Source organism: Zootermopsis nevadensis, unplaced genomic scaffold (assembly GCF_977971745.1).
Source record: "Zootermopsis nevadensis isolate Lab colony 2312 unplaced genomic scaffold, Znev_1.0 Znev_ptg000023l, whole genome shotgun sequence".
In the NCBI taxonomy this organism is placed as follows: Eukaryota; Metazoa; Arthropoda; class Insecta; order Blattodea; family Termopsidae; genus Zootermopsis; species Zootermopsis nevadensis.
In genome coordinates this window covers 7,296,384-7,318,090 of record NW_028259155.1, presented here as the reverse complement: position 1 = coordinate 7,318,090, position 21,707 = coordinate 7,296,384, and the positions used below count along the sequence as shown (strand labels likewise).

At 39.1% G+C, this 21,707-nt stretch overlaps 1 protein-coding gene across 4 annotated transcripts; it reads left to right on the top strand.

Moving 5' to 3' along the window:
• The first annotated feature begins 291 nt into the window (after positions 1-291).
• LOC110838873 (eukaryotic translation initiation factor 4 gamma 3-like) lies at positions 292-12,731 on the top strand. 4 transcript variants are annotated; one of them, XM_087354186.1, is made up of 12 exons: positions 296-466; positions 1,199-1,354; positions 1,624-2,039; positions 2,336-2,501; positions 3,703-3,845; positions 4,666-4,773; positions 5,044-5,226; positions 5,954-6,091; positions 7,813-8,028; positions 9,563-9,639; positions 11,319-11,472; positions 12,380-12,731. In XM_087354186.1, exons 3-12 carry the CDS (start codon positions 1,998-2,000, stop codon positions 12,563-12,565), a joined length of 1,413 nt encoding a protein of 470 aa, XP_087210312.1. In that variant the 5' UTR covers positions 296-466; positions 1,199-1,354; positions 1,624-1,997; the 3' UTR covers positions 12,566-12,731. The 4 variants fall into 4 exon arrangements, with proteins under 4 accessions (XP_087210315.1, XP_087210312.1, XP_087210314.1 ...); XM_087354188.1 differs by having other exon boundaries at positions 2,336-2,545; XM_087354187.1 differs by having other exon boundaries at positions 297-466; positions 5,056-5,226.
• Positions 12,732-21,707: the final 8,976 nt, after the last annotated feature.

Below are 21,707 nucleotides of genomic sequence, written 5' to 3'. Positions count from 1 at the left end.
ACACGACTTAAATCTTTTGAGCGCCCACGGGGTTAAAGATGTTATATATGATCGCATATGTCTGCATTTTTAAGTTTAGACTATTTCTGAACGCATTTATAACCGTCCTACTTTACATCAAGTCCCGTACTACATAATAAATGGCACATCTTGTTAGCATGATTGATACAAAAAGCTTTTAATGCCGTTCAGAGATTTTAGAGGTAGCAAGGTAGCGTGTAGGCGGCCGGAATGTTTCACTGCACGTCCCGATTTTTACTTTTCTGAATGCGACTACACCATTTACACTCTCTGCATTTTCCACACACAATCAGTGCAAAATGGCGCATGTTGTAGTTATATTAAGCGTGTTCTTGTTCATACTTTTTGCTTTTGATAGCGACAGATGTTTTAGTGACGTAACAAAGTGTGATTTAATTAAGGAAGACTACATCGATAAAAGAAACAACCAGTCTTGCTGAAAAACGTAAGTCCAGAACTTGGCACAAAGCTGGATAACACGTTTGATATTGTGCTAATTGAGAAACATACATAAGCAGAAAATAACGACAGCGCGTACCAGAGTACACGGGATTTAAAGGTGTTTTGAATCATTCTGTTGTGTAGCTTCGCAGCTGTATATTAATAGTAAAGAATATAAATTTAGAACTTTTTAAAATTTGCAATTTTATTTTGCTTAACAAAGGGGATGTACTACCTCCAAATGTACGTTGCAAAGATCTGATGAGGATATTATGTGTATTATAGTAGGGAATACACATTCAGAGATTGTTAAAAGTTGTTTTCTGTCTTATGTATATTCATCTAATGGAAAGTGATTGTGGAGAGAACAGTTGAAATACTGAGGACCCTTGTTTTGTGTTATGGATTAATCAATGACTGACTTGTATTGTGTAATAGAAAGTTTGAAATGTCTCCTAACTTGCTAATTTTAAAGCAAAAGCATTCATTAAAGAAAGTGCACGTTATTTTACACAACCTTATTTTGTGTTTTGATAAATGTAATCTTCCTAATATCTTCTGTGACAAATATAAATCAATAGCAGTGCAACACACAAACAGCCAATGCACACATGATTTTATGTGTGGCTGAAGTTCAGATTTCAAAGTTGAGACAAATGTTTAGCAATAAATATTAACATTATGAAGTTACAGAGAATTCTTGGATTATAAAATGATGCATTCTGTGTGTCCTCAGGTAAATCCTGTACTCAAATGGGACCATTTGAACTAACACGTTCTCGTCTCATGAGGAAATCGAAAGAAACCCTGAAAACTCTGACTGAGAGGATCAGAGCATCAAACAAGAAGTACATTATGCTGGAAAAACTGATTGAGATATTCATTGCAGACAGTAAGTATGGTGGAATTCTGTGTATGTGCTAAGGTTAAAAGTACAGTCTATAAGTCACATCAGTATGATATTCTGTCAATTATGATGTTAATGCATGTCTATCTAGATGTCCAGATGTGCCCCCCAGACCCCTCTTCCAGTATATTTTGAACTTTCTTCAATATAAAGTGTTTGCCCCCCAAAAATTAGTTGCCATGACTTTTGAAGTAACCCTCATATATACTCACAAGAGGAATTTTACAATTTAAAATAATTATCAAATGTTACAGAATATGCAGCCTCGTTGCTCTTGGAAGCAGAGAAGGTGTACACTAGCAGCTTGTTGCAAGTGATAGATGAGCAGAGAAAGGAGATTGATAGCCTGACAAGTCTAATTTTGTCACAACTTGGAGCAGCAGGTCAACAGTCAAGTTGAAGGCCAGATTCACGACCATGTCGATAGCCAGTTCAACGATGAGGTTGAAGGCAAGATTGGTGACAGTGCTGATGGCCAGGTGGATGCTACTGTCTCAGCTCTTGGCGTGACAGAAGCCACTACCACTGCCGAGGAATCAGCTGCTGTCACTGCATAGGCAGAGGACGCGGGTCTTGTCTAGGAGATCGACTGTAGGGACAGAAAGACAAAACGCAACAGAAGAAGGAAATGAGATACAAGATGAGCTTGAAGAAGAAGGAAGCAGCACAGGTTGGTAATGACCCTGAATAGTCTGAGATTCGACGTAACAGACGTGTTTGGAGCCTTCAGTTACTGTTACAAGATTTCAAATGTTGAAGTTATGTCACTTGCTAGATTAATTTGTCAGGTTTGCTTTTATAAATTGATGGTTTGCATTGAATAAAAATATCTTTTTTATGTTGCGGTTGAACAGCTGTAAAAATCATTTCTCAAATAAAAGAATCAGTTACAATTTTAAGAAAATTGGAAACGAACGTTGAGCTTAGCACCATGTTTTACCAAGTTGTTTGTGTGTGTGTGTGCAGGTGGAGGAGGAGGAGGACATGTCTGCAGACTCAGGAACTACAATAACTGAAGAGGCAGAACCAACAAGTACAATTCCTTCCGAGGGAGCAGATGCCATCTCTGCAGATGCACTGAACATCGCAATTGCTGTGGATTCTTTGACGTGCACAGACAAAGATGATAAGAGTAAAGAATAGTGCATTTCATTAGGGGCATGCACTGGCCAAGGCGTGAGTGGAGGATAAATGTGCCAGTGCTGAGAACTATAAGCTAAATGAAATATAATTTTTTTTATATAATCAGTTCCTATTCTGGACTGCTATAAATTCATATTCATGTGTGTTAAAGAATATTTCGTTATGTCAGACCAGAAAATAGCATAAAGTTCGTGCCTGATGAACGGCTCTCCGTGTGTCAAGCATAAAATGTGTTAATCCTTATGTATAGGCACATTTATGACAAAGTTTCAAAACTGCCCTTTTGTCTTCTTGCTCATAGCATGTAATAACTCTGTCATTAAATTTGATATCTTAGGGTTTTGCTACAACTTGTCACAACGTTCCACTTTTGGTTGAAATAAACAAAGAGTAAGCGACGCTACACAAAAACTAAGTCGCATTTCTGCGTGCAAAAGTCTTGAACGCCTTTGTGTGGCAATTCTTGGCCAGACCCACCATCTGTGAAGCAACGTGGAGCGCACTCGTGTAATACAGGTTCCACACACTTGTCCCATGACCTCTGACCAATCTGATGTCACTGGCACTATTGTCAGGGTCAGCGTCACATTTTGCCCTGTCAAAGAGCCCCTCAGTAGTGGTTATGCTACTGGTAAGAGATCATTTATGAATTGAGAATCTGGAAGGAATGATAAAGCAAAGAATGCAGAATTGTCAGTAACTTTTTACGGAATGCAGACAGTGCTAAAAATGTATCTGGTTCTTTCTTCGTGGAGAACACGTTTTGAAATGAGTGCATATCCTAATTTTGCTGTTTGTTTTTGCTACAAGTCTGATTCGAATGTTAGTTGAATGGAAGAAACACAGGGCCTTGCTTTCTGTGCTGCAGTATATGCAATGAAAATTGATATCACTCAACAGCGACAGTCCTTTGTAAACAACCTACTTTCCACAAAAATTCATATTTTGGAAGATTTCAGACTTTCCATTTGATTGGTTTTGAAAGACCCATTAAATTGCAGGTTAACAGAAGTTCTGTTGCAAATTTATATTGGCAAATGTTGTGGAAGGAACTGATTTAATATATAATGCAATTTGTAGAAGAATGCCTCACATGAAGAAAAGATTTCCAAAAATATTTCATGATGACACAAAGCTCGAATTCCTCATTGCTGATTTTGTTGCAAGCTCATGTCAGCGTTTGCTTCCAGACCAGGGGAGTCCACAGAATCCAGAAGGCAGGAGGATATATGACCGAAATTTCCTGTTGGAGCTGAGGTATCACCCTCTGTCAATGAAGAGACCAGACAACTTACTTGATCTTAGTGCAGTAGTGAACGATGGCACAAATCAGGTACGTTTAAAATTGGCACTTATTGATATAATGAAGTGGTAAGTCTTTTTAAAGTGTGTAAATGATTGTGGGAAGTTGAATCCACTTTAGATTGTATCATTTGTTTTGGAGAAGGGAGGTGGATTTCTTCTATAGCTGTCAGAGTGTAGTTTATAGGACGGAGTATTGCCGAAGGCAGTCACTCGGTGTCTGGGTGACAGATTGGTGATGGTGATGGGGTCGGAGTAGTATGTGTTTTGAAAGCAAAGGTGCAAAAATCTGTTATGGATGCGGTAGAAGTGTACAGTACATGGAAATGGGGGGTTGTGACATTTGGAGTGTTCTACAGGGTAGATGCTTTGTGGAAGGATAAAGAACTTGGCTGTATCGCCATTTACTGACAATTGCGTTAAGAAAATTTAAGCTGTGCTGAAAGAGAATTGATTAAATGTGGTTTAAGATAATGGGCAAGTTATTCGTCAGTGATCATTCTTGGCTAGCCATTTAATGTATGCGTGTGAGAATGAAGTGAACAGTTGAAGATGTTTTGTAAGTAACTGCAGCTGTAGGAATGTTGTATTTTTTGTGAGAGGTGATGAACACAACAAACTAGAAACATCTTGCCATTCAGAGCTTTGTACATACGGGTGTATTATTTTGTGAACTGTTGGATGCATCCAGTAATGTATAAAATGAATGTCTAAGTTCAAAAATGGAAAATTTAAAGTAAATATATGCCAGTTTAGTTTTCAAAATATACTCAGAGTTGAATTCCTTACTTTGCCGTGCATTTTGAAATGCCCTAAAATTCTGAGAAAAATTGTTTTTAAATTGCTTGCAGGTACATGTGGTAGAGAGGAGATCCTCTAAGATGAATAGAACTCCCTCTGGCACGCCATCTCATAATATATTTTATCCTGACTTCATGAAGGGACATGATTCCGAAGAGGTAAGTATGTGAATATTTTGTGTGTTTGCCTTGTGATAATTGTCCATAAGTGCAGATGTTTCCATGAAAAGCTAGTGCGTACCAGAAGTGTTAGCTGTTATGCACAACTGTTGCAGCATGCTACAGTGTTCTGCAAAAATTGAGTTCCCACTGTAAAGTAAGTTTCAACGTGGCCACTTGTAGTTTTTGGAATATTTTAAGATCTAGATAATCTTTTAGAACAAGATAATTTTTAGGATTGAACACTGAGCTAATTTTCTGCTGCTTCGGTTCAATTCACAGCAGCCTACACCTTGGAGAAACAGCCAACGAATCGTCACTAAGTATAAGAAGCCTGTTACTCATATAGAGGTTTCGCTCAAGGAAGACGTGCAACTTCAACATACAGAAAACGCATGGAGGCCTAGACGAGTGAAGCCCTCTGCTACCAATGAAGAGGAGGCAAAGACTCAGGTATGTACCTGGCATTCTTTGACCACAGGATCGCAGAAGCATTGAATACTGCTGTGTCTACTCCAATGTAAGATGGCTGAATGTAACAGTCCTGCACTAAGAAACTCGTCTACACAAAAAAAACAATTTTCTGATGTATCTGTGGGGTGACCAACCATTTAGGGGTGATGGGGGTAATTTGGCGACGTGTCTGTAGAGAATTGGATTGTTTAAACTCTTCTGCAGTGACAAGAGGTTTTGGGTTTCACTCATACTGCGTCACAGATTGCTGAGTGGCTCTTAAGTTTAATGTGAAATGCTTCTTTCGCTCTTCAAACATCCCTCAGTCATTCTTGTGACCAATTTTGTTAACCATTATTCTATTGGATCTACTCTTTAGATCTGTTCATCTTTGCTCTATTCAAGTGGCGTTAGTTACACCCTGCAACCGGTTTATTTTCAAAGGTGAATTGAATACCCTTTCTCACACTACTGACTGGTCATGTGAAAAGGACAATCTGATCTGTTACAACATTTTTTGCTTCATGTGGCATGTGTTGTAAAGGAAGATGTTGCGTGCTATGCAGCAACTTTTGATTTGGATGTTAATGTAATGGAAATCTTGGGCTTGTACATCGAACCGACTTAAAAGGCAGAGTACTGAACAAACGTCACATATTAAAACATGTTTTGCTTTAATTTTGTGTTTGCTTTCTGTGAAGTGATGAGAGAGAACTTGATGTTGCAGGGCCTGTATAAGAGGGTGCGCAGTGTGCTCAACAAGCTCACACCTGAGAAATTTGACAGACTTGTTGCTCAGGTCCAGTCTCTGCCAATTGACAGCATTGATCGCCTGGAGGGCGTCATCAAGCTCATATTTGAAAAGGTGAGGCAGCAGTCTTTAGCAGCTGATACATTGAAACAGAACTGTCATATTGATAAAATTTTTCTTTGTTTGAGACTTTGCAGCTGAATTTCTGAAGTACTGAAAGTATCCTCAGCGTAATAATAATGGAGGCTCTAGGGGCAGCTGAAAATTAAAATTGTTACTGATCACGGTAATAATCTTAACCACCTGAAACCGGGTTGTTCTGTCTTTAAATACACCTTCAAGCGTAGGATTTCTCTTCACTCATCTATAAATGAATGTCTCATACGTGAAAAGGGAACACTGTCATGAAATGTTTTGCATCTGACTGAGTTTTGGAGTTTCTTGGGTTCAAGGGATAAAGATTTGCTTCTGTCGATGCTTCATTTAGGTGGCTATGATTTAATAATTTTAATTGATGCGACATCTCTAGGTATATCTTCAGTACAGTTACTGTTATACGAGGGGCAGTCAGAAAGTACCCGGAATTGTGGTATAGCACTGTAATGGTAGGACATATGGCAATGCTTACCTAATCACCTTCAAAGTAGGACCCTTGCGCACACACACACACTTGCTCCATCAATCCTGCCATTGTTGGAAGCACCAGTGGAAGGCTTCGTTTGGAATCTTCCGGAGTTCGGCCGTCGCATTCGATTTGTTGTGAAACGCGTCGGGTGATGACGGGAATGCTTTCCTCAGCGAGGAATTGCTGCACAACCAGCGATGTGTGGCCCAGTGCGTTCTCGTAATCCACAAACCACCCTCCCTGCCACTTGTCGCGCCGAATCCTCCGAACTGCTTCGCGCAACCTCTGCAACAGTTGCACGTAGAAATGACCCATAACAGTCTGTCCAGGCGGTACGAACTCATGGTGCACCACACTGTCGATGTCAAAGAATTCCATGAACATCACTTTTTCCTCGGATCGAACGAGGCGTGATTTCTTTGGTCGGGGAGCCGACACTGTGTGCCACTCGGATGACTGCATCTTCGTCTCCGGGTCGTAGGCGAACACCCATGACTCATCACCAGTGATGATCTTTGTGAGGAACTTAGGGTCCTGCGTACTTTTCTCAAAGAGATCTCCAGCGACCATCGTGCGACATTCCATCTGATCCGTAGTCAGCTGCCTCGGAACGAACTTCGCACTGACACGTCTCATCTTCAAATCGTCTGACAGAATGGCATGAATGGATCCGCGAGAGATACCAACTTCATCCTCCAACTCCACGATGGCCATCCTGCGATCAGATAGAATCAGTTGTCGCACTTGTTCAATTGTTTCCGCGGTTCTGGATGTCGAAAGCCTCCCGCTGCGCTGGTCATCCACCAACGTCTCCTGTCCATTCTTAAACCGGGAAAACCAGTCCTAAACCGCGGATTTCATTAGTGCGGTATCACCGTAAAATTGCTGCAGGGCCGATAGCGTCTCTTCAGCAGATTTGCCCAATTTGCACATGATCTTGATGTTCGCACGCTGTTCGAACTGTGAAATTGCGCCGAATGACCTACACCCACGTCTAACTGAAACGGAACACTAACGACACGGCACGCCGAAACCTGTCCAGACCTGTTGCCACTGCGAGCAGACACGCTCAGCTGCCCACCACAACACTTGCGTGCGCTATCTTACCTCTCATTCTCCGTCTGCAGGGGAATTCCGAGAACTTTTCGACTGCCCTACGTATATATGTCATACAGAGCAAAGTGATCATGTCGTGTATTTTTATGTTTAGGCCGTTGATGAACCCACCTTCTCCGAGGAGTACGCAAGAATGTGCAAAGTTCTGTACGGCACGCAAGTTCCAGCAGAGTGCGGGAACAAGGATGAACCGGAGATTACCTTCAGGAAGCTGCTGCTAAACCAATGCCAGAATCAGTTTGAAAAGAATTCTGAGGTGGAGCTGAATCTAGAAGCAAGACGTAAAGAGATTGAAGAAGCAGCAGAGCCAGTGAGTACTTCTCAAACTGTCTTTGTCTACAGTCTAATGTTTTACGTTTCTGTCGACAGATTGGAAATAGCTCGGTCTGCTTGATCTGACAGAATATGTGTCTTCCCCCTTTATGCTTGTAGATGAAGATCCATCCTTCAAAGCGTAGTTATTTTTGTAAGTTTCTAAAGTTTTTAAGAATTCTGAAGAAAACGAATGACAAGGAAAGTACTAAATCCCTCAAACTATTTGCACAAGAACCCAACTACAAAGTGTGAGAGTCCAATGTGACAATTATGGCATATGACAAGTCTCTTTTTGCAGTTGTTCTCCACTAATGTAATTGTAATCTAATAACGTTATGTGTAGTTGTTCACGTATCTCAAGAGGGCATATTCTATTTTTTGATATAACAAGCACTTTCAAACGTTTGCCACAGTCATATAAATATGCATCTGCATCTATTCTGATTTAGGTTTATCTCCCCTAGCTGGTATAATATGAATTCTAGTCTACCCATACTGTTCAGGATGTGCGCAAATGAGTGTGCTCATGGCCGTGTGAGAGGCAGGTTTTTGTGAGGTGTTAGTAGGAAAATCAAAAGCATCTGCTCTAAGTCTGCTGCCTGCTCCTTCCTTTCTGCTTCATAAAGGGAACGAAAGGTTGACACAGCTTTTCTTCACGTGACTTGTTCTGTTCAGATACGGAATGCGAAATACGTTGCAAGCTGTCATTTAGAAGTTAATAGTTAGTTGTTAAAATTTCTGAGAGCCTTGCACCCATGACAAAAAACGCAAAGTGCCGGGCAAACGTTACGTGTTATTATGATGCCATGGAGCAATGTAGCAGCCAAATAATCATTTATAATATATCTTTACTTTGTACATTGAGATAATATCAAATAGAGAGGCCATATTAGTATACCACGACACTGGAGATACCACGTTCGCTCACACTGACATATTCAAAGCATAAACTGCTGCGGTTATTAAGTTCCCTTAATGTCTTTTGCCAGTCAAGTGTAAGTTATCGGTAAGAAAGGGATGATCTTTCAACACTGTGGAATGCATATAAATGGAATTAAAATTATTGTCATCTAATTGTACCTCAAGATGAAAAATCATTTTCTTAACTCCTTAAGCTAGTTTTACTTTTCTACATGTTTGACTGCCTATAATGAATACTTAATGCAATGATTTTTTGTGAACATCATGAACTCTCATAACAATGGACTTTTGCTGCACTTTTAGCCTCCTTCCCTACCCCTGGCAATGTAGTTCTCATTGGCTCATGATATGTTCGGGTAAATTCAGGGAACTTCTTGACCATCTGAGTGTCATCAGCCACACAAAAACACTGATTCATGGACTCAGTTGATTATTTGTAATGATACCCAAACGTCATAGCAAATTTTAAAATGGAAGCTTACATATGTGAAAGGCGTTGCATGAAATGTCTCTTACTGGCGCCATCAAAATTAGCAATTCCTAATTAGCAGCGTTCTGAATCAACACTGAATTCAAACTAAAATCTTTTATATCTCTTTGTTCTGCAGGCAAAGAAAAAGGAACTACAATGCAATCTCGAAGAGCAACTGCGAAGGATACGAAAGAAATCAGTGGGAAATATTAGGTAAGATACGTTTTTGTTTATAATATTTGCAGCTCTAAAGTTGATTCCTCAGTGACACGTGAAAGTAGTGAAGCTAGAGTAGTAGAAACTGGGAGGAAATTTGAAATGTTTATGGCTTTTTACCTTCCAGTTTGTAAGTTGTGTCTTTTATTCTACATTTTGTGCCAAATTAGAATGGGACTGTTGGTTGCCAAGTCTTGGTACAGTAAAAGGTTAATGTTATATTTGATAATTCAAAGTTCTTTATAATTTTGAAATGATTCCTAATCCCAATCTGAGAATTTACAACTTCATTTATTTTGTAACCTTTAATAGTCAAAAGGGACATGCTCTCTTTTACACCGGCCACCGTGGTAGGCTGAATGGTGCCATATTCTTTTTTTATGTCAGGGGATTCTTAAGGGTCTTATACATTCAAAGAAACTCTGGCTTGTTTCTCTGAAATGTTTTTAAGGCTTCATAGTTTGTCAGAGATCCATTTGTAATTGAATCACTCTTAGTCTTAGACTTCCCCGGCTTGGGTGACCCTACTAGGAGCCGAAGCCCGTGCCCTAATAGCCCTAAGGGTCATTTGAGTACGCAAGCCTCCTCACCAAGCAAAACGTATGGGCCTTTGACAAGGTGGTGATACCTTCGAGGGGGTTTTCTTTCTAATATTCCCCTGAAATTTGCGAAGAATTTAGAATATTTAAAATAAATGTCTTCAAGAAGATGCTTTCTGTGTTGTTCCATAGTGTGTCAAAATGAGGCAGAAATATCTACGTATGCTTCACAATTCTGCTGCTTATCTCGTCATAAAGTCCACACTTCGTCTTCTTTTTGTTTCATGAAGATGTATGTGTCCTGCCAGGGCACTGATGGTTTAACTCTGTATATAATCAGGGGACTGCTCCACTTAAAATATCCATAGGCTTTTAATATGTCACACAACCCTTTTGAGGAACTGCATGTGTCGCATCTGGAACAGTTGAACAATCTCTTGTTTATTGCTTTCCCATACGTGTGATACAGCATCTTGCTCTGCTGTGCTTGTTCACACAGTTCAGTCAGATCTCACCTTGCCCCTGTGTGGATTGCGCCCCATGTCAGTTACAGTTTCTTACCATGAAAATGCTGTGACGTTCCCGCTCAATTAAATGTTTCACAGAACTACAACTCCGTATTTTTCCAGTATGTAAATTGTTACGTAAGTCCGGAGGGGAAAATAATTTGTACCCTGTAGAGTTTGTGACACCCTCGTTGTGTCAAGTTGTCATCGTTAACTTTAACGTCACGCAAGGAACCAGAAGAACAGAGGAAGCTAAAAACAAATTATATGTATTTTGTTAGGAACAGAACCTGTGAAAATTAATGGAACCGCAAAACATGTAAATTACATTGAAATGTGCTTTGCAGTAATGTAATTATTTAATTTAAAGTTTTTAGTACTCTGTCTGAACTGTTTTAACAGCTTTTCCAGGGTCGGCTTGAGAAACCATGCAAAAGAAATGATATTTAACATCAAAAATATATATCACACACAAGAGATTGATTAAATTAAATTAATTTAAAAAAGTTATTATTTTAAGGTACAAATGTTTCTGTATCTTGCAGAGACGAACTACTTCGCTCGTGTTCTTTTTTTGGATTTTTACTATTGTCTTAACTCAACCCATTGAAATATTTTTTGTACGTTACAGGTTTATTGGCGAACTCTTCAAATTAGGGATGCTGACAGCGAGCATAATGCAGCGATGCATTAAGCGTCTTCTTGTGGAAGGAGACGAGCAGTCGTTGGAGTGTCTGTGCAAACTGCTCACGACTGTGGGGGGTGACTTAGAGAGAAAAAACCAAGTATGTTTGTGTTAATTCTCAAATACTTTTAGTTTGCAGTTCTCTTACAGTTTCTGGTTTCTGTCTTGTAACATGCAAGTAGTTCGTAATTGTTATGCGTTCTTGGTACAAATTGTATAACGAGAAGGCATTATGGGCTGGTCATGTCTGTCCGGTCAATTTAACTTGACTGACTTGAATGAAATTTGATATGGAGTTTGTGCTTTTTGCACGACCTCACTCAGTCATATTTTGAATATCCTGCTACAGGTGGTAAGATGGTGATGGACAAGCAATTTTGTGAGTTAGAAAATTTGATGTTGCAATCTGGTGGCCAAGGTGGGAACTACTGCGGAAGATGGATTTAATATGTACTTGTAAATGCACATTATAAAGAATACATAAAGATATGCGTATTCTGATATTAAATACCTTTCCGAGATTGCTGACGAGATTCTGAAAGTGTTTCTGTGTGATGAATGATCACCACGACATGTTCTTCTGCATTTCTTCGTACTCCTCCTACCTGGGTCACGCTCATATAAGATTAAAATAAAATGCCTGATGCTGTAGTGTAAACTTGTCCCTGTCTAGCGCAAAGGAAATCTTGCTCAGTATTGCGTTAGACTTGAATGTTTCCTCCCGTCACCTCTGCTGGCTCATGTCAGATTTCACTGACTGTCACAGCACGAGCAAGCAGTACCATGCCTAGGCTCAGCCACCAAAAATCTCTGTTTAAGTGTTCGTGTAGATGAGACGCACATTTGCATTTAGTTAGTGACGGTAACCTTCAGAGCTCCCTTTAAATTTACACGTGCCTTCCCGCACAGCATGTGTGCTATGTGGACTTGATGAGTTTTCTAGTTTCATGTGTCGGCTCTTAAGCGTAAGGAGTGAAATGTGACTTGAATTTTCTGTGTTCATGCAGGACCTGTCCGAGTGCTTCAGCAAAATGAAGGAGCTTTCCCAGAAGAAGGGACTGCTATCAAGTCGGATCAGATTCATGCTGCAAGACGTCGTAGACCTCCGGAAGGACAACTGGGTCCCGAGAAGGACTGCATCAACCCCCAAAACAATGTCCCAGATCCAGATTGAACAAGAGGAGGGAGATTAGATTACCAGTTTGAAACAAAATTTCCCTCCCAAAACCTCACACCTAAGAGAGGGCGTGGCTTATAAAACACTTTGAATATTGATGCAGCCACACAGTGGTGAAACTTGAAAAATGAAATTGTCAATAAATGTTTGTGTTCAATAAAAGTGGTCGCTTGGTTTTGTTATTGCTGTATGGTACTGCACGGTTTGAACGGTATTAAGACTGATCAGTGGGTGAACGGTATTTGCAGAAGAGAAGACTTTGCACTCAAGTGGTTATTTTTTAAAAGTTCTTCTTCCTCTTAGGCCATGAGGCTCGTTAGTCTTGGATTTTCCCTCCATCTCTTCATCGGACGTCGTATCGATGTCTTCCCCTTTTTAAATATTAAGTGAATATGTAGTAGTTACTGCTGATGTGTAGACAAGGCATTAGGGAGGTGGTCAGTGTCCAAAGTGGAATCCTCTCCAGAATGTGCGGAAATAAGAAAGTGGACATAAACTTACGACAGCGTTCTCTTCATTAGATCCACCTCCTGGACCCCCCCGAGGAGGTGATTGCCATATTACGTTACTGAGGCCACGATCGTCCCAGGCCGGGAGGTGGTACGGCTTGGGGAGGGTAAAGCGGTGAAAAGTCAAAAGAAACTACGTCGAATAATCAAAGTATATTATTTAATGAAAAATATTTAAATATAGGATAAAAAGAATCAAGACACCTTTCAGGGCTCAAACTCCGGCTGGGTATCCAACCCCAGAGACCCAACTCAACCCCCACTAACCCTGACTTGCCTTCCGATTTTCTCCTCGAGTCGTTCTCTCTCCGGCGGACACACACAGACTGTCCTTCTGCCCTGCTGTCTCATCAGGGTCTCGATGCCGCCGACTCCAAAGACCCTAGAGAGGGGAGATAAGCCACTTCGAGCCATGAGGCATGGCTCACTCCGTACATTTGTAAAATTTAATGGAAAATCTAATTTCTTGTTTTGTGATGCTGTGTCCAATACTAGGCGCATCTTTTCTAAAGAAAATGTCCGTCTGCTTGGGATCGTTATTAGTGCACTGCCACAGACTCGCAGACTCTCGTGAGTGTGCTTGCGATGACCATTTCCACTGATGTCTATGAGATTTATGACATATTGCATGCATGTGCACGTCACGTAACTTGCATAAACGAAACCACTTTAATGAAATCTTCTTTTGAGTACTTCTGCCATGTTGCGCAACTTTCTACACTCGCGGCACACTAAATATCGCGGTAACCAACCCCACTTTGCACATCGTGGCCACGACAACTTCTTATAAATCGATACCAGCTGAAAAATGTTCTCTTCGATTATAATTATCCCTATTTATTATCACGCCATTTATTTTGAATGTATTCATTGTTCCAGATAAATTCGAATTTAATATTTCCTACCATTTCATCTAAAATGTTTTAACTATGTGTAAACATTTGAAATTAAGTATTCTTTTTTCATATTGTTTAATGTAGATAGCAGAAAAGTACACAGAACGGCAATAAAAGTGAAGGGGAAGTGACTGTGTCGCTTTCCAAATCCGTTTAGTAGATCTTGTCCGTCCTCCGTGTGCCCGATCATAATAAAGAAAATTAAAACTGGGACAGAACAGAAAAAAGATTTTCAATTATTTTAGGATGACAATATCCGCTTTTGACGAACTGCACCGACGTCTAAAGGATTCCCTTCAGCGCCAAGACACATTCATGAGAGAACGCATCCAGCCTATCCAAATGTTGGCCGTTGCAATTACTGTTTAATGAATAGAAAGTTTCAATAGTTTTACTTATGATATACAAAGTACAAGAAACGCGTAGGGGATTATAATCTCCAACTATTATTAGCGTAGAAATTTATAATTGCTTGTAATACAAAAAAGGGGCACAGAAAAAGACCAATACAAGAAATATTTAGAAACATTTCGTGAAGTGAAGTCATCAGAGGTTTCTGATGCTGGTGAGAGATGTGGACCAACATTTTCTTAGTTCTGGCTCGCTGTTCTAGCTGGCAAACTTCTCTGCTGGATCGTACCCATCGCATGAACCAGTTGAAGTACTCGGACGCACGTTCTGATAGAGATGGCCTTCAGTTGATGTTGTCGCCTGCCGACTAGTGTTTATGCGCGTAGGATGAATTTCAGCAGAGTACTGATTGTAGGAAACCATTTTTTTCTGTTGTTTCATGGATGCTATTTTTTGTAGCACCGACATTTGGAATTCTAATATCTCGCCGTCATCAAAAGTGTTCAGTGAAGGAATTATCCCTCTGAAAAAAGACAAATGACAATCCGATTGATCCTTAGGAGCTTGAATCATTTCTAGTTCAACATTGTCTAGTGTTTTGAAATCCTTGGCGATTGCTTGAGTAACTTCGTTTTCATGGGTGTTTTGAGGTGTTTGCTTGTTCGCCGCTTCGGGCTGTCCAATATCGGCTGATCGGGTGACTTCTGTTTTCCGTTCCTGGAACAATATCCTTAGGAATGGTAAATGTGCTTTGTAATTGTGCGTTTTTTTAGTTGGCTTTCCAGCTCCCGATCTTGCAGCCTCTTTTCGTTTTTTATTGAATTCTTTAATAGCATCTCGAACATTCACCTGTCTCCGTCTCTTCATCACTTCTTTAGCTGAAAAAAACAACAACACAAGAATAAACCAATGTTCCACATGCTAGATTCATACCAATCAACTAGAATATGCTACAACTATTATTGTCATTATTCTAAGCTTTTTACGTTATTAATGTTTTTGTTTCAGATATCTGGCGAGCGGTTGTACTTTCACAGATATACATTACTCGGCATTTCTACAGCGAGCAAGATTGTCAGAGATGTAAGTTGCAGTATTTGGAATGTATTCCCGTTCCCACTAACAGCACTAGGAAACGATCGCTTCAGATTATGAAAGAAGGGCGAATTTTTCGCACTATTTAGGAGCAGTTGACGGGAAACATATTAGAATAGTCAGCCCATTTGGCTCGATGTACTTCAACTACAAAGGTTATTCTTCCGTTTTGTCTATGTTGATGTTGAAAGTTACGGAAGAGATTGCGATTCTAAAATATTTAAGAACTCCTCGCTGTGGACATCATTAAGACATGAAAAACTGGAGATTCCTCAAGAGAAATGTCTTCAGGATCAATAACTCCTAAAGTACCTTCTCTTTTTGTGGGAGATGAAGCATTTGGGCTACACAAACACCTACTTCGTCCGTGTGGTGGACATTACTTGACAGTAAAACAAAAAGTTTTCAATTGTCGTCTCTTTAGAGCCCGAAGGCACATAGAACGCTCGTTTGGAATATTAAGTAATAAATGGAGGATCTTTCATCGAGCTATAAACTTGCAACCTGATTTTGCTGTAGCCATCGTCAAGGCTTGTGTTGTTTTACACAACTTTGTTCGGGAGAGAGGACTTGATAAAATACGTGGTGAAGACGTAGTGCGCGGGGGAATATCAGCAAACAACGTAAGGAATCTTTTAGCTGATCTCTGAAATGGCAGCTTTCAAATATTTAATTTCATGAACGTTAATCATATCTTTATAGCTATATAGGGGAGTAAGTGGCGGATTTTCTAACAATCAGCGGAGAATTTTCATACAACTAGAGGAGGGCGCTCCTAGGGGATGTTGGTCAAGGTTGTAAAACGCAACCAACCTTGGTTAGTCTCGAAGGGGAGTTAGTTTAGTGTCTCATTCAAGTGTTTTTACCCTTGAGTAAGAAACTAAACTAACCCCCCCCCCCGAATGGGGGGTTTAAACACTTGACCAACCCCCCGAAGGGGGTTGGTTGCGTCTTAAAATCTTCAGTAAGACACTAAACTAACCCCCGTGTATAAACAAATATAAGGTGATATTTTTGATGACGTCATTTTTTGACAACGATGGCTAATCCTTTCGGAGCGCTTCCTGTAACCTGATATTTTACGTCGCTGTTCAGAGGCCAACTGTTCTTGGTCAGTCAACTTTTTACGTCCAGCCCCACCCCTGCAAATCTTCGTCTTAAAATCGATCATAAAGTCAGTTTTCATAATCGTAATATATCGAATGAGTATCAGTTTACCTTGTTGAAGTTGTTGGAGTTGGTACTTCAAATACTTGATAACGTCTTCTTTCACTTTTCTGATGTTTTAGGCCAACTGTCAGTCAATATTCAAGAATACGAATTGCTCCTTCTGGAGCAGTGATCATGCGACTGGCTTGATACTTTTTGATTTCTTTGTTGTGAAGCGTTATATTTGTTTACTCGACATTGTTGTGTTCCACAACAATGCCGAGTAAACAAATATCTGTTGACATTGTTGATGACGTAATTTTTTGACGACGAATTGGTTGACGACGACAAAATCAGAAATTTTTATAGTAAAAAAGATTCTACGATTAAATGGCTGTAACGGTATTATGTTAATGCTGCTATTATGAAGTACTTCATCTAAAGTTTTCCCAGAACTTTGTTCTTTAATACCCTCAAACTATGCCTAAATATTTTTCTACAGAATGGGAAACCAAGCGTTATTGACACACACAAGAAGGAAATATTATTTTATTCTTAGCCTAGTATAGTGTTTATATTTTACTAGAGCAGGGCGCTCCTTTTGGAGCTCCTAGAGAGGGTTGGACAAGTTTGTAAAACGCCACCGACCTTGTGTAAGAAACTGAACTAACCCCCCTTCTGAAGGGTTAGTTTATGTCTCATTCAAGTGTTTTAACCCTTGAGTAAGAAACTAAACTAACTCTCACTTGACCAACTCCCCTTCGGGGGTTGGTTGCATTTTAAAATCTTGAGTAAGACACTAAACTAACCCCCCTTCGGAAGGGTTAATTTAGTGTCTTACTCAAGTGTTTTAACCCTTGAAGAGCAGTATGACTTGTATGAATATTATTATTAGTATCAGATTACCTTTTTGGTGTTGGTATCGTCTTCTTTCACTTTTCTTCATTTCTTAAATAGTTTTATGTCGCTGTTCGGTGACGTTGTGCTGCTTGTAGAGCAGTGATAATGCGACTGGCTTGGAACTAAGCGTTATTTATTTACTCGGCATTGTTGTGGAACAACAATGCCGTGTATAAACAAATATAAGGTGATATTGTTGATGACGTCATTTTTTGACGACAACGACGACTAATCCTTTCGGAGCGCTTCCTGTAATCTGATATTTTACTTCTTTACGTCGCTGTTCAGAGGCCAACAGTTCTTGGTTGGTCAACTACCTACGTCCAACCCCACCCTTGCAAATTTTCGTCTGATTTTTTCCCCTTCTGTTTTTGTTGAATTAGTTTTTTTACGTTTATCAATGTAAATTTACCTTCGCTTTTCTTTATTTGTTAGTTATAGTGATAATGCGACTGGCTTGATATTTTTTGATTTCTTTGTTGTGAAGCGTTATATTTGTTTACTCGACATTGTTGTGTTCCACAACAATGCCGAGTAAACAAATATCTGTTGACATTGTTGATGACGTCATTTTTTGACGACAAATTGGTTGACGACGACGAAATCAGAAATTTTTATAGTATAAGATAACGTGTTTCTTTCAAAACAGATTTTCATAATTCTATTTTTGACGTAAATACTTCTATACGGAAGGTCCATTCGGCAAACACGTGAAAGGAAAACGTGCAAGATCCATATCAACAATGTGTTAATATGGATCGACAACAATGGCCAGCTTGCGTGCATTGTTATGTTACCTAGAAACATCATCTGTTTACTCGGCATTGTTGTTAATATTGTTGTATATTGTATAGACGTACTTACGTCAGATTCTCAGGAACCGTGGTTCCACTGTCAATTTTTAAGCCAAGTTAAGAAATTTCTTCTTATACACAAGTTTTTCATGAAATTTTTAGTAACTTTTTTCAAATCATGCTTGAAAACAAAATTATTTATCTGAACTTTCAATATATTTATTGTTAAGGGTAGGTCATTAAAGAAGTTATTTGACAAAGCATCTGATGTTCCAAGAAACAGTTGAGTAGGTATCTCCAATAGAAGTTGTTTTCTAATTTCCTTTACCTGGTCCAAAAAAGAATGTATCTTTTAGATCTGGTTACGATGGTGGGCTGATCCAGATGGATCATACAGTACAAATGATCCATAGTGCTTAGTTGTAATTCATAAATATGACACCTGGTGACAATTTGAAGAAAGGCTCTTTCTTTATATTGTGAAATGTGAAAGTTGGTTTACATGTGTTGTGTTATATTATAAACAAGTTAAGAAAGTATGCATAATATAACGAGTCTGGCCCCTTTTGCTCTAGTATTGCCTCTAGATGGCTTTACATGCATTTCCTATCAAAAGTAGGTTAACTTCCATGATTTATTACTGAGTTTTACGTTTAAGATTTAACTTCAAGTGTTTGAAACATGTTTTGCTCTCATAACAATGAGTCATGACTGAGATGTAAAGAGTTCATTGTGACTCTTATTTTAACCAAAACTGAATTCTGTCAACAAACTTCAGTAAAAATTCCTCAATATCAAATTTAACTAAAATCAGTTCAGTGGTTCTCCAATTACATGCAGACAAATGGAGAGACAGACATGGAAAAGCTAATAGGCATATTTTTGCAACATTTCGTTGTGAGTATGCCAAATGTCACCTGCAACACTGGTGTTACGGGGAAATATGTCCTTTATCACAAAAATAGTCTCGAAACCCACTTTAAAATCCTACTCTGGAACCATGTCAGCCAATTTTCTGGTTATGATTTGAACTCTCGACCTCTTAAGTATGAAAGAGTAGTAGTTGAGCTGTTGATTCATAGTTATCGGACTTTTAATAAATGTCAGTTTGTCCTTGAACAACAACATGGAAGGACTGCTAGACAGCTTTAATTTTTTTTTGTTATGTTATAGTAATTGGGATGAAGGTCATTTGTAAAGATAAATTAAAACTTGCAGAATCATATGTACATAAAATTGGCATCTCGTAAAGCCCATGTCCTAGGAATGTGGGAGTGATCATCTCCTCGAGCAAAGAGAATGAGACGGGCAATGCATTAGCATGCACGGCAGAGATGAGAAATACATACAGAAATTTAGTCTGTAAAGCTAAAGGCAAATCTATACATGAATGGTAGGATATTATAAAGAAAACTATCACGGAAGGAATTAGTGTAAATGACATTCTAACATCCACGCTCTTCAAATTATATTCGTATTGAAACAACCAATGTGGATGTAGTTCTGGAGGTTATTTATTTTAGAAAAATATAAAATTAATCAATAAATAATTGAGACTCCACAGAGAACATCATTATCATTATACATGAAAAATTACACCCTCGCAATGTTGTAACCACAATATTTCACATAACGGGGAAATGAATTATGAGTCATGGAAAAATCACTCAGGGCGTTAACATCGTCCTACAAATCCTTCTTTGGAATATTTAACCAAATCACATGTTTCTATTTCCTGCTTCAAACATATGTTCAAAATTTTATGGGTTGGCAATTTCTCTGACGTGCGTAATGTATATAGTCTAAAGGGATTTCTGTATTTAGGTACAAATTAAGTCGCCCACAGAAACCTTTTCACCAAGCACATTCACAGTATAAAAAGTAATTTGAATTCTGGTCTGTAGCTCACGTCGTCTGTCCTGCTTTACAAACTAACACAAACTGATGTTGACTTTTCTTTACCCTTTGTAAGAATTTAAAGTACAAATGAATCAGACTATGTTGCAGGAATATCTACAAGTTAGCAAGTTTTCTTCGTAGTGTCTAAGTCGAGTAATCTCCAATTTAAAATTCTCTATTTTGCTAGAGGCCTCTTTCAGGGCAGCAACTTTCGCTGCTAGTTCCTGCTCCTTTACAAGTAATTGTAATAAAATAAAGGGAACAAACATGATAGCAGATTAGCTGATGACTGACAATAATACCTGGAAAAGAAAATCACGTGTAGAATACGGAGTGTTCCTATCGAAGAGGAAAATTAAGTCGACAAAGGCAACGGCGGCGAAATCAAGTCTGCAACAGAAGAAGGTCGCTATCGTAGATGCATTCGATGATGATGTCATCGAAACAGTCATTCATCATTTTCACGTGTCACCTCGCGGCCAAGTGCTGAAAATGCTCTACAGCGTTCTCAGGGGTGACGGCACGCATTTCGTCAGGCGATAAATACAACCACGGCCGTAGGTTTAATTGGCTGCAACGAGAAAACTTTGCCAGACGGAATATTTGTGCTAGATTTCTTTCGCACTTTTGTTTTGCCACATTGAGCAGTAAAAACAATGCAATTAATTAACACGCGTTAGTTTGATCACTGAAAGAGCGCGAATTAAGCACTCGGGGTCGGTCACATCGAAACTCAACGACGAATCAAAAAGTGTCAGTGGAACCACGGTTCCGGAGAATTAGACGTAAATACGTCTATACGGAAAGGAAGTTTATATATTGGCTTTATTCTAAATATTTCCTTTATACATGCTTTACAATTGAGTAAAGTTTGATTAAGACATTGCTTATTTAACTTGAATTAGTAAGGCTTCAGATGGCTCTGTGGTAGATGAATGTAACGTAAGGTAAGTTAATGTAATGTAAGGTAATGTAAGGTAAGGTAATGTAAAGTAAGGTAATGTAAGTTAATGTAATGTAAAGTAATGTAATGTAAGGTAATGTAATGTAATGAAATGTAATGTAACGTAAGGTAAGTTAATGTAAAGTAAGTTAATGTAATGTAAAGTAATGTAATGTAAGGTAATGTAATGTAATGAAATGTAATGTAACGTAAGGTAAGGTAATGTAAAGTAAGGTAATGCAAGGTAATGTAATGTAAGTTAATGTAAGGTAACTATGTAGGTAACCATTGTTGTTTATTTGTTGATAAACAGATGACGTTTCCAAGGTAACATAACAATGAAGTTACACTTTTCGTTACATTTTTGCCGAATGACACTGACCCTAAAATATAGACGTATTTACGTCAAAAAGTTGCTTGAAAGATGTGACGTAATCAACAACGAACGAAAAGTCAAACATGGCCGGGAGAAGAATCATTCATTACTTTTAGTTTAATGCACTCTCCATTTTAAACGGCGTCCAGATGCGTGCATGAAGTCAGCCACGACCCTTGTAATGAAAAGGCTCAACTCCGCTCTGTTCTTGTGCACACAGGAAATTCTGCAAGCCTTTGCTTTCGT